The sequence below is a fragment of the Aquila chrysaetos genome, chromosome 3 (assembly GCF_900496995.4).
Source record: "Aquila chrysaetos chrysaetos chromosome 3, bAquChr1.4, whole genome shotgun sequence".
Classification (NCBI taxonomy): Eukaryota; Metazoa; Chordata; class Aves; order Accipitriformes; family Accipitridae; genus Aquila; species Aquila chrysaetos.
The window spans coordinates 72,044,346-72,057,368 of NC_044006.1; the positions used below are offsets into that span (position 1 = coordinate 72,044,346).

At 38.4% G+C, this 13,023-nt stretch overlaps 1 protein-coding gene across 8 annotated transcripts in view; it reads left to right on the forward strand.

Annotated features, from left to right (window-relative positions):
• Nucleotides 1-13,023, forward strand: part of XYLB (xylulokinase) — a 100,236-nt gene that overhangs the window by 38,608 nt on the left and 48,605 nt on the right. For 5 of the 8 annotated variants that reach the window (XM_030008658.2, XM_030008652.2, XM_030008657.2 and 2 more), the window contains one exon: nt 1,092-1,188. In XM_030008658.2, the coding sequence (XP_029864518.1) occupies nt 1,092-1,188 (97 nt within the window). Of the gene's footprint in view, nt 1-1,091; nt 1,189-2,251; nt 2,326-7,541; nt 7,580-8,921; nt 10,763-13,023 lie in introns of those variants that run through there. The other 3 variants (XM_041122428.1, XM_030008654.2, XM_041122429.1) reach the window with 3 other exon arrangements.

A 13,023-nucleotide genomic window follows, 5' to 3' on the forward strand; every position in this document is an offset into this window, starting at 1 on the left:
TTAACTTTAAGCTTATTGAGAGCTTAGTACACTTACATGACTTAGTCCCCATCTTCTAAGTTTCAGACACACAGATAAGGATGTGTTGAAACTCTGGGCTATAATATTTTGCCTTTTATCTTGCACTAAATGTGGATGCAAAGTAAAGACCTCATTTTGCTGTCCTGCATGTGTTGGAGTAACCTACAAGCTACATAGTGGTATGTAAGTAAGCACAGGCTCAAGTACAGTTGGAATTAAAATAGAAATTAGGTTATGGAAAAGAAAGTTCTTTGTATCTTTTTTTTTTTGAGGAATGGTTGTTGTTTAAACCTGGCTTAAACAATCTGGCTTTCTGGGTGGTACTGAAACTCAAGAGATGTCTTTGATCAGTCATGACTCCCAGTCGATTAGACCTCATCTAGGTGAACAGAGATTGATACTATCTTGTGTTTGCAGTGTAGCACTAGTCTCTTAAATGTTTGCTGTTTAAATGAATGCTTAATCAATTCTCGCTGTTCTACAAGTTGTAGGCACTTTCTGTAGTGCATGGGAAAATTAAACTTTTTGTGGAAGATTCTTTGTATTTGTTTGTAGTTCAATATTTTCCTAATTCTGTTGCCTTTCTTATATTCTGGTTGACGAAAGGACAGAAAAATTTTATGTATGGAAACTAAATAAATTAATGAAAAGATTACATGGTTTCACTTTTGTGCAGACAGAAATAGATTTAAATTTTTGTGACACTGCTTAATGCATCTGAATTTTATCTACTTGCTTTAGTTTTATATTTTTGAGATATTGATTCCTAAGCAAATTTGATGCTGGAAAATGCATAGAGGAGAGTTTACAACTTGCAGTAGAACCTTTTCCCATTGTGCATTGATGGGTTTGCCAACAGCACTGAGGTTATGGGTTGTGTTCTCTGTCATGAGTCTTTAGGTCCATCTTGTGCGTATGAGTGAAGAACTGGGCCTAGTTGAAAGCAGACTTCAGGGTGAAGACAAGGATAGTCAACTATAAATCTGTCTTGCGTTTTTAACCAGTCTCCAGCTTGGCATGTATACTGTGTAAGGTGCTTGTTAACTTAATGTATTCCCTCTTTGATACAGGTTTCAGACTTTCCAAAGGAGGTGGAAATTCGAGCACTGATTGAAGGGCAGTTCATGGCCAAGAGGATTCATGCTGAAAAGCTGGGATATAAAGTCAGTAAGTATGATGAAAAGCTGCAGAACGAATGGCACTAGAGATCAAACACAAAGATAGGAGTCCCAACAGTAATGTCAGTATTGTGATTCTTGTCCTGCCTGATGGATACAGAAACTGGTATGAATTCTAAATTAGGCTCTTGGAAAAATTTTTGACGGTGTGTTGGGGGCAAGTTTTTGCAGATGTTAACTTTAGAAGGACCAGTGTTTTAACTTTAAGATGACTTCTTTTTCAAGTATTCTTGCTGTTTCATTGTTACCGAGCTGCACTGTCAATTTTTAAATAAGAGTTTGGGCTTCGATAGCTTGTTAAGTGAAAAGAAGACCAGCCTTCTGCCTAAAGCACAAGACTGTAACTCAGAAAATCTGAAATCTATGTTCAGTTCCTGGATCTGCCATAAGCTGGTCACTTGCCCTTTACCTCAGTTTTGTGTTAATAAAGCAGAACGCCTTTCCCTGTCTTGTGATTTAGAAAGCAAGAAATCCTGCTTCCTAGAATTTATAATATGAATAGTTTTTAGCACAGTGGAACAACAAAGTCAGCCAGTATTTTACCTACAGAAGTGGGATCAGATCATTACTAGTTGTCCAATTCTACAAAAAGAATACAGGCAAGTTGATAAGATGTATTACTGGCGTTTTCTGTCAGTGTATCAGCCAGTGGCATCTTAACAAATACTGAATTAACTAATCTTGAAGGTTTTTAAACAATGTTTTATTTTTTAAAATTATATTGGTTTTATTTACATCCTGACCTCCTCCTTTACAAGCCATTGCTTGACTCCTACTTCCAGGCTTTTATCCATAATCATGAAGGATAGAATTTTTTTATTTTTTATTTTTAAGAGAGAACTCCATGAGATGAAAGTTGAGAAAATATAGAGATACTGGAACAAATCACAAAGCTTGGCAACACTGCCTCATAAATTTACACTGTAAAGGTTTTCCTGTTATATATTTTCTTATATACTTGAAACCCTATTTATTTGGGGAGGTTATTTATGGAGACAAGCAGAGATTCAAATAGATCGTGTTTAAAATACCTGTTTATCCTTCATTCTTAGATTCTGCTGCACCAAAAGCTAGGCTTATATAGCCTAGAGAGCTCATGGCTGGAGAGGCTACTTTTGCAGTCTGTACATGTCAGGCATTAGACAAACACCAGAGTGCGAGAAGAACTATATAAGGTATTGGACAACTCTGACACAGAAACAAATGGGTAGAAATTATCTGTAAATACATTTAGGCTAAGTAGGGCAGTCAAAGACCTAACTAGTTTTAGGACGTGGCTTAATAAGCTTTTTTTTGTTGTTGTTGTGTTTTTTTAATGCTATAGATGCCTACAGTAAAAAGGAGGTGGGTGTGATTGCATTGTGTTCCTGTACATTCCTTGGAACCTTGTATGCTTTTGTTTTGTTGCATCCCAAGGGTCTTTTAGCTATTTGGTAACTAACAGATGAGTTGCTTTAAAGAAGAACTGCTGTATGTAGTGTAGGCTGTATGCATCTTCCACTTTTCCTTAGTAGTATTATTTAAATGTCATATTCTGTTATTTGTGTAGTGATGGCAGGCTTACATCTGCATTTGTTGTGTGACAGCTCTGAAAACAGGGTGTGTTCTGAATGTGTTTCAGGGTATGGATGAGCATTGTGGGAATTACTCTGGTATTGCCAGACTTTCTCTTGTTTAATAGCTGCTGTATTTCAGGCTGCTTTTTTTGTTTTTAATGTGATTTAAAAGCTTATTTATCTTTTGGATGAAATATACAGTCGGAACCCTTGTTTTTATTCAATTCCTTTTAGGCCTTGTCTACGTGGGGAACGTACTTTGATTTTTCCAGGAATCAAGCTGATTTACATTCAGAAATATAATCACAGCAGTGTAAATCTTGGGGTTTTTTGTTGTTGTTGTTTACACTAATGGGAGAATACAGTAATAACTGCTCACAAGATTTGGAAAGTTATATAATGACACCGTTTAAATTGATCTGTAACAGAAATTGAAGTGACACGGTCAGTCACAACAAACGCTTTGCTATGGTGTTCTGAGGTTTGTGTGGTGCCATCTCAGTGGTGCAAACAAGTCAGAAACCTGGGTAAGAATTTTCCTAGCTCTGGCACCAAGGTTCTGGAAAATCATTTTGGCAGTCATGAACCTGCCTCTCTATTCTTGGTCCAAATGCAGTTTGGATGGCTGTAATCTGAAAAGCAGCAGCGTATGTGGAAGAGAATTTTGTAAAAATAAATAAATAAAAATCTGTCATACAGAGTTCTTGGTTATGCACTGTGAACATGACAAACATTAGATAATCCCTTAGAATTTACTTTCAGTTAATGAATATATTATCTTGCTAGGAGCAGTATTTTGAATCCTTGGTCTAGCTAGCATTGCTGGAAGAAGTGCAATGATGCTGAAAGAGTGTTTTATATGTGAGGTTTTGTTCCCAGTTTGATGTGTCTGGTACATTATAGATCTTATATAAATTACAAACAGTAGTTTAAAAAAACCCTTAAACCAGCTTTTCAGGTGCTGTTTGTGCTTGCCTGCAGGCATGTGCACGGGTTTCAGTGCGGCTGGTGTGCCAGTAGAGGGCAGGGGATTCTGTCTCATGATTTTCTTCTTTAAGGCTGGGATGGCTGTGTCAGCCTTGTTTTGAAAATGGCACAGGGTCACCAGATGATCCTTAGGAGAAAAGTTAAACCTTATATTAATCGTGATTTAAGGGTTTTAAAAGTGTGTGTCACTCTGTTCTAATTGCTCTAATCTTTCTCAATCAGATTTCAGGGGAAATCATTCAGTAACACCCTGTATCCTGTTTTGCTTATGTGCTTAAGGCGTGGATAGAGCGTTGTGATCTAGAAACAAACAAGTGAAGTTTGGTCTGTCCCTGTTGTTTACATCCTCTGATTCAGAGATTCATGCAGATAAGGTGAAGGTTTGCTGTTCTGCCTTTATTTTCCTGAATTTTGATTGTATCGTAAACACCTTCTGTTTTGTCACTTCCTTCTGCTTGCAGCCATCCCCTTTTGAAAGCCAAACTCACAACTGGAGTTCACATGCTGGTCATACAGACATGCTTGCTGCATGGTTTGGGGACTCTCTGAAGTCAAAACCATGGTACCTTCATAGAGAAATGATAGGGTCTGCAGCTCAGTGACACAGGTGATCACAGCAGCTATAAAGCTGTCAGTGGTTCAGACTGATCTGCCAGTATATACTTTAATAATCTCGATGATCACTTCAGAGTTGCTTCTATTTCTGACCAAGCAATCCTAAAGTTCATCCTAAAATTGACACTGAGTGGAGAATGTTGCAGTGGTCCTCGCTTGGACCTAGTGAAGCTGTACTGATGAAGACCCACAAAACTTACTATTCTTGGGAGCAAAATCTACCCCTCTGCGCACTGATGGGTGAAGTAAATCTTGCCATGATGTATGTTATGTACACTGAAGGAAAACAGCACACAGGTAGGGGTTCTAGTGGAGATCACACACATGATCATTTAAATATCTATTGACTTGCTGGTCTACAGCGTAGAAACCTTCATGTCAATGGTAATCTGAGCACTAAGTCTATACATACTGGGTCAGGTGTGTGCAGAGTTGTGTTAAATAAGCTTTTGTGGGACTGCAGCAGCAATTAATAAATCCTGCCTTGTAGGTAGGCTGCTTATGTGGGGTGGGGTCTGTGTTGAAGCTGTTGAAGTCTTTGGACAGGGCTTTCTACCTTCAGGTTGTTGTGGCTATCAGTGAGTTCATAGCACTCTGGTTGCCTGATGTGCTGTTCGTGTCACATTTATACCTTTAGGAACCTGATTCTGCCACCTAACTGTCATCAGCAGGGGAAGATGGATAGAAGGTGCCACGTTTTACAGGCGCAAGCTTTGTCCATAAAATCCTGTGTCTGTGTTTATTATGTAATTTACAGTTTCTTACATACATAAATCCATCACTTGCAAATAATGTTGGTGCCCTGAATTCTACTGACTATACTTGGTGCTTAAGTGCTGGCTGGGGTGACACAGGCATGCCCATGGCTTTGTGCTGGTGTAAGAATGAGCCAGGGTTCTCCTTAAGTGCTACATGTTACCAGTGTTTCAAATGTGTGAAAGTACATCTTTCTGATTGGATATACAATGGGATGCATTCTTAAACAAAACAGCAGTCCTGCAGTGCTAGGAAAAAAAGGGAAATGTCAGAGCATGCTGGGCCTGACTTCTCAGTGGTTAGAGGGGGAACTTTTATCTTCTGAAGAACTTAGTCTAAGATTACATGAGGGCAAACTCCAAGGTGCCAAATTTACTTTTTCTTTGGGTGGTGTTTTCTTCTGATGCTCTTTTCAGCAGGTTTAAGGTAGCAATAATGTGTGGCTTTGTCTGCAAGGAAGGCAGTCTGGTGGAGCGAGGGGAGCTTAGAAAATATGAATTAGTATAACATGGAGCAGTTGTGTTTCATCGTTCATGTTGTCATGCGGAGGCACAGAAACCTGAAGGCAAGGCGTGAGGCTGTCACTTCACAGCAAAGTGTTGGTCCATTGGCGGCTGGAGTGGCTCTGGTTTGGCAAGGCTAGATGCCACTGGTCCTTGGGACACTCTGGGGATGGCTTTGTGTCAGGCTATGAGACAGGTTTTTCTGCTGGTGGTTGTCTTTGACTGGCTTCTGTGATCGTAGTCTCCAAAACTTATGAATTATCAGGAACGTTGGGGTACTTGCTCCATCAGTCGCCTTTGCCTTCACCGCTAAGCATGTTTCTATGCCAGTTGTAGCAGTGTTTTGGCTGAAATGAGGAACACTGTGAGTGAGGCCATTTTGTAGTTGCATACAGATTAAATTGATGTTTATGCCCTGCGGGATTTAAATTTCTTAGAGAAATCAATACTAAAATGTTGTGTTGGCTTCGTGCTTGTCTCTTGCTGTTTGCTGCTAAGAGTGCTGATGGTGTTTCAGCAGCATGAGGGTGATGGCTTTGTTAGGGGCCTTTTGCTGCAGTAATTGAGTGAAAACAATTTAAAAATAATTAGAGGACAGTGCCCTTGATGGGAGGTTGAAGTCCTCTGTTTAAAATAATAGTGAATAGTGGTAACAGTCAGATTGGAACACGTAAGAATAGTGATGGGGCAGAGCGTACCGCTTGGTACGTGGTACGAACAGATCATAAATACCCCTTGCCATTAGGTCTTAAGCCTGTATTTTTGAGGGAGGAGTGTTGGCTCAAGAAATACTTTCAAATTCATCAAAGGCAGGATCTTCCTCCCAGATAAGCCAGTGATTCTGTTGCAGAGGATATATGTATTTTCTGATGAAACTTCTGGTTGATAAGAGTGCCAGTGTGAGATGGGCAATACCTTGCCAAGAGCTTGACTGTATCGCCTCTTACTTTCCACAGAGCATCAGACTTTTATCACGTAGCAGAGCCTTCTAGGCACGATCAAGCAAGGCTTGGTTTTAAGCCAGTGATCTGGAGTGAAAGGTTGGTTAGCTTATTACCAATTCCCTGACCAAGTGTTTTACTAAAAAGGGCTTTTGTTATTACTTGGCTCAGGAGAGTACAGTATTAGTTTAACTAATTTTTAAAAGGGTTAGATAAAATGTCTCTGAAGGAAATGACCTAACGTGCTATAAGGAAGCTGCTTACGTGCTCTAGAATTTTTCATGCAGTGGCTATTGTCTTGCTTTTATTTTGTTTTATTGTTGTTATACATATACAGGAAACACAATGAAGACAGAAAATCTGAAGAGTTAATAAAAAGATTGGAAGGGGTACTATCTGTCTTTCTTTCCTGACATAGTGATAAAATGTTGTCATTGTTTGAACAATTGCTTTTAATGTTTGGTCAGCAAAAGACCAAGTATGTAAATGGTTCAATTCCTGTGCCCTCATGTTGGGAGGGATTGTTTATGACTGTTTCAGTGGATGTTCTGTTAAAGCAGTATTCAGAAAAATAGTCAAGCTGTCAGTTGGCTGGTTTTGTTAGAGCTTTGTGGATCTCTAGGAGCTGGGGACTTAGAGATCAGTTGGGTTATCTAATAAATCTCCTTTTATTGCTTGTTTTTTAAGACTGATCTACAGTTTTAAATCCAATTAGATTAGCAAGGGAATGACATGATTGCAGTCTATAAGTACCTTCTTGGGGAAAGAAAACTTGATAGTATAGGACTCTTGAGCCTTAGAGACAGAAACATTATGGTTCAATAACTGGAAGTTGAAAGTAGGCAAACCTCAAATGACAAGCAAGGTGCAGATTTTTAACAGAAACTGAAATCAAACAGTGCAGCAATTGACAGTGGTGTAGTGAATTCTTTAGCACTGGCAGTTTTAAGAACAAGATTTTTTTTTTTTTTCTCCTAAAAACAGGTGCTCTGGTCCAAAGAGGTCATTTATGTTATAGAAGGGTGAGTTCAAAGGATCAGAGTGGTCCGTTCTGTCTCAAACACATGGGAATCTGTAAGAGATGCCATTGCTAGGAAGCTTATCTGATTCACAGCTATATATACATTGCTTTGTATTAATCATTTATACCAATAGCAGCTGCTGTTATCACTGTAAATGATGCCCTATTTTGATGATCATTCTGCTTGTAAAATACTACATTTACCTTAGTTGACACTTAGTGAAATGTTACATATATATTACTTTAAATCTTTCTTCCTGTGTCTTTCTGTATTTTCATTTTTGTTGCTCAAATGTGACAGGCCTGTTAGTGAACTCTAGTCAGCTCTCCCAAGATTTCCTAGTCCCTCCAGTTTTTTTTCCTTTTTTCTGGTTTAAGGTTATCCAGCTTCTCTTACACATCTCATGTTATGAATCAGTTCCGAGCGCTAAGTGTCTCAATGCTTTCAGCTGCATCAATTCACATGCGAGGTTTTTCAGTGTTAACAGGGATTCTACTAGAGAAGTCATTCTTTTCCTACCTACTCAATTTACCTGCACGTACAGTGATTTTTAGCTGTGATTGTGTTTGTTGCATGAGATTAAGCAAGACAGTTTTGCCTTACTTTAAAAGTAAGGATTATTGCCTAAGTTTTTTTAAAAAATTTAAATATCTAAAGCTTTGGTTCCATCCAGACTTTGATTTCCAGAGGACAGCTACTCAGTGCTTACTCAAGATTATCTCAAGAATAAAATAAACAACCACCCCCCCCATTTCTTGTTTAAGTAAAAACCAAATAAAAGTTCATGTGTTTGTGGACAAGAGGAATTTTGCATTCTATAACTTTAATTCTTTCATGTCTGAAAAGAATTAATCTGGGCAGCTTTTTTTCTTATTTCTGGCCCATGGTTTTCAAGAACGTACATGAAGGGTATTCTTTTTTCCGCCTTTAAACTATGATGTTAGTTAGCCTGTATGTGGTGTGTCTAACTTATGCACTAACAAAGGTGTGCATGGTGCATGTAAAATGACAGGTCTGAGCCCCAAGGCTTTCACGATGTCAGTTTAGTCCAAGTGTAAAGGGTGGCAAAGGATGGGAAGTTCATGAAAAATAAGCTTCAAGTGCAATATGTACTTCTAAAGTTCTCTCTCTGATGTAAGAACAGAAATTTTTTAGCTTTGCACTTGGAAGCTGGAATTTGGGATCAGTGACAAGACTGACCAGAAGAAGAAAAATCGGATGTGTGGAAGAGTGAGATTAGAGCATCCACAGAATTAAGTCCCTTAATGATATGGTAGGTGACATGAAATTCCTGATCCCAGCTTCTGGACAGTGATACCATTTTTCTCTTTGATGTTCAAAGGGCTGGACTTGACAGTCTCTTACAGTGGCCTTCAGCTCATCAGTGCTACACTCTTCCTCGTTGGAAAATCTGAAGAATGGATGAAAGAACACAAAGAAAAAGTTTGCTTGAAATTGTCTTTTTCCGACTGCACTTACAGTGATTGTACAGCATCAGACAGACTTAAAGTAAAACTAAACTCAGGAGTACCTGCTGAGCATTGTGCATCAATTACTACTCAAGTAGAGAGCGAGTTTCAAAACGGCCACTTCTCTACCACTTCCGTTGGTTTTAAAGTATTTGTCTTCCATTTGACAATATTTGAAGCTTGATAAGAAATTGCAAGGAATTCCTGAAAGCTGGAAATTTGAAATTAAAAATAGAAGTATGTATATACATACAAGCAAAGGGTGGGTTTGTGATGGTTTTATTATTAATAGTGTCTTAAAGTGAAATAGTTCTTTAGAGGATATCTCTACTGCAGATAACTGCACTTGTCAATCCTTATCTGAAATGTTACCAAAGTGTGGCTTAACTCTTAATGTTTCACCTATGGGTGTGCCTATCTCAGTTGATTCTTCTGAAATGTGTAATTATTAGACGTTTTCAGAAGTTCTGGTGGATGGAAGTTCAATTAGCCCCTGTTTGTAGAAATCAGCCAGCATCTTCCTAAAATATAAATCTGTGTGCGTTTGTATTTCCACTTTTGCAGTAGCACTAAGTGAAAGAAATGGCTGCATAGGAATTTGAATGGGCTGAATGGTCTGCCTGAAAAACTCTACTAGAAGGTGTTTGGTGTGTGCAAACACATAATACTGAATTCTTTCTTTTTACGAAGCAACAATATTGCCAAAGGTAGCAATACTAAACAATGTATATTCATTATAGAAGTAGTATCAAATGCCAGTATTATTTTGGACAACAAATGAACTGACTTGGAAATACGTTCGATTTCCTTAGCCTAAAGTTGGTAGCCAAAGGTTCAGTGTACTTACGTATCTATTCAATGTACTCCATCATTGATAGCAGCTTTCTTCAGGGTTTCTCATGTCTTGTTTTCAACAGGTTAAGATCACTTTTGTTACATTTCAAATACGGGCTTTGTTGGTAGAGGACTTTGGATCTTAGAGGTATCCATGTGCTGAAGGAAGGCTTCTGGGGGCTCTATTCCAGCACATCCTTGGCTGCCTCCTCTGTGTTTCCAGGATTGGGTCACTCAGTTCCTTCCCTCTCATTGCTGGTATCTATTACCGAACAGGTGAATGTTAATATTTAACTGTACATAGCAATTTCCATGTATGCATCTCAAGAAGTAATTACAGAAAGCTGGAGGACACTCAGTGTTGTTACAAATCAGCAAGTGTTTCAGTCCTCTCAGTGGCCAACTTAAAACATACAAAACAGCAGAAAATGTTGTGTATTAGTCTGTGTAGCAGCAGCCCTGTGAGTAGCATTGGAATGAAGATGGTCACTGGTCACAGAGCTGGAGGGATTTTGAAGGATATTTTCAAAAGCATTCACTCTCTTCACTCAAGGTGCTCTTGATCTTTTTCCTTTGTGTTTATTCTGGTCAAAAATGAACTTTTTGTTATTTTGAAGTAGTTCTAATTATAATAGTAATACAAATGTACAAGTGGAGAGCTGCTTGAGTAACCTCTTCAAATTAAGTGCACTTCTAGTTAAATGACTTAAGTTTACCTGCAAGTGAACACTTATGCTGCAGAGAAAGTGATACAAAGCTTTGTATTTCATACCTAATTTTGTCTGTGAACATAAAAGCCTGGTACCCACTGAAATGCAGGTGAACATCTGAAGCCATTGTTTTTAAGTATGACACATTAGAATAAAAAATTGCTGGCATATCTATTTGAAAAGGTGGAATTGTGTTTTTAAGTAAATTCCAAGTACTCGGGACCTAGTGGCTCCTTGTTTATTTTTCTGTTTTAAATTCCTTTTTTATTCATTACTTCAAGGTATTAAATTCTTTCAACTAAAGTAGCTGCTATGAGCTGTGATAGAGGTCAGTGCAAATTTCCGATGTTATCTAGGCTGTTACTTACAAGCGTAATCACTGCAAGGGCATTCCTGTTGATTTCAAGTATTGCCATTTGCATGAATAAGGGTTAATCATGAGAACCAGGAGAGTGCAGGACTATAACCCTAATTTCCAGCCCTTGTTATATGCTTGAAAATAAGCCAGATGATAGCTCCTCAGAGGCCTGACCATTTAACCATTTTTCACTTTAACCAAGGGACTAAACTGAGAGTGAGCAGTTCCAGTTTAGAGAGGCCTCAGCACCCTGCATCTGCCTCCTCTGTACATCCTTCTGTCTGGCCTGATGGCATGTCCAACACCCCAAAATCAGTTGCACATTCCAGGAAACTACAAAAATATGTTGAGGGCTGAGGTCAGGTGTGTTCTGCTGGTTAAACCAAGAAAGTTTTATGTAGATAAGTTTTTATTTATACACATGCACACTTACACACTATATATATATATATATATATGTATATTAATGCCTATTAATGCATGTATCATTTAGGGGATGGGAGGCAAGACTGGAGATTTGCAGAAGCCTTTTGGTTATTATAACTGACATATTTATGAAATGAATTATTTTCTCTGAGTAGTCACTCATGTGCAAGTGACTGCTACATGTGGAGATGCAGAAAATGTCTTGTAAAACTGTTGTGGCTTGGGTAACTCATGTGTGTCTGATGCTTAGGAGCAATACCACAAATGTATGGGAGAAGTGATCTAATGGATAGTGTATACCTAAGAGCTCCACATAAAAGGCTCAAAGAACAATTATCTAAGTTGGATGCATTGTTTTAAAAACAGCTTCATCCATTTTCCTGCCATTTTTTGTGCTTTTCCTCTAAATAACTCTAATGTATAGTAATTAATTGCTTGAAATAATACCAATAAATCTAACAAGGTTTGTCTAAAGCTTGACTGCACAGAGGAAACTTCATGTTTGTTTCAGTGGTGAGAGAAAAAATAATTTACTGAAAATATTAAGAAAGCTAATATTAATTTAGATGGAACTTAATGAAATCTTTAATGGCTTTTAAAAATTATTTTCCTTAGATTTTAATTTGAATTAAATCATTACTATTGTTAAATTAGTTAAACACTAAATTAAGAAATGCAAATGAAATGAGCCCCAAATCCAATGTGGTTATTGTTTTTATTGATATATGTAGGCTAGTGGTGTGGAGCAAATTCCAATTATATCTGATCTGTTATTTGCAGTACAAGTTCCTGACTCTTCATTAAGTGTAATACATTAGATTAAATGCTTTGCTCGATAAGAGCTTGGAAAATACCAGTATTACAATAAGCCTCTTGCTGCTTTTGCCTCTTTGTTTGGGCTGTTAGCACTGTGTACAATGAAGACTTCAAGGCTTTCTAGTTTAAGTTTTAAAATCCTGCCCAGCTGTGATCATCAGAGAAAGATAAATGTAAACTTTAGGTAGCATAGTCACAGGAGGCCCAGGAGCAAGGGAGAGTTGCTAACGGCAACTCCATTACATACATGAGTTCACCTGAATAAATGTTCAGTGGCTTCTGCTATGCTAACTTTAAATACTAGTAGCTAGCGAGGAAAATGCTAGTTTCACATGCTAGATCTCCCTACATGATTAAAACATCCAAAATAAAGGAAGCGTGTCTTCAAGTATCAGAACTAGATTATTCCAAGTTGTTCTTTATCCTTTGGTTTATAGTTTTATAAAATGCTGTATCCTAAACTGACTGAAATCAGTAGAAATCTAGGTAGGAAAATGTATGTGCCATTTTGGGCTTGTCTGCTTTGCACAGCCAAGGTACTCGTCTGTGTAGAAGCTCCTTTTTCATTTCTAAGCTATTATTTTTTCCTTGGAAGCCATTCAGGAAGGTGAAATCAAGCAAAGTAGCCGCCAAAGCTGCCCGTAGCTACCCTGTGACAGTCCCAGGTGGAGAGGGGACACCATAACTGAGAGTTATGCCTTGCTGCGTGACTGGCCCGGCGCAGCCCTGGGCAAGCCAGGCACACGTGGTGGTACCGTGTTCCCCAGCTGCGGCTGGTTTGTGCCTGTGCCGCTGCATCCATCCTGGATGGCACTGGATAAGATAGTGGGG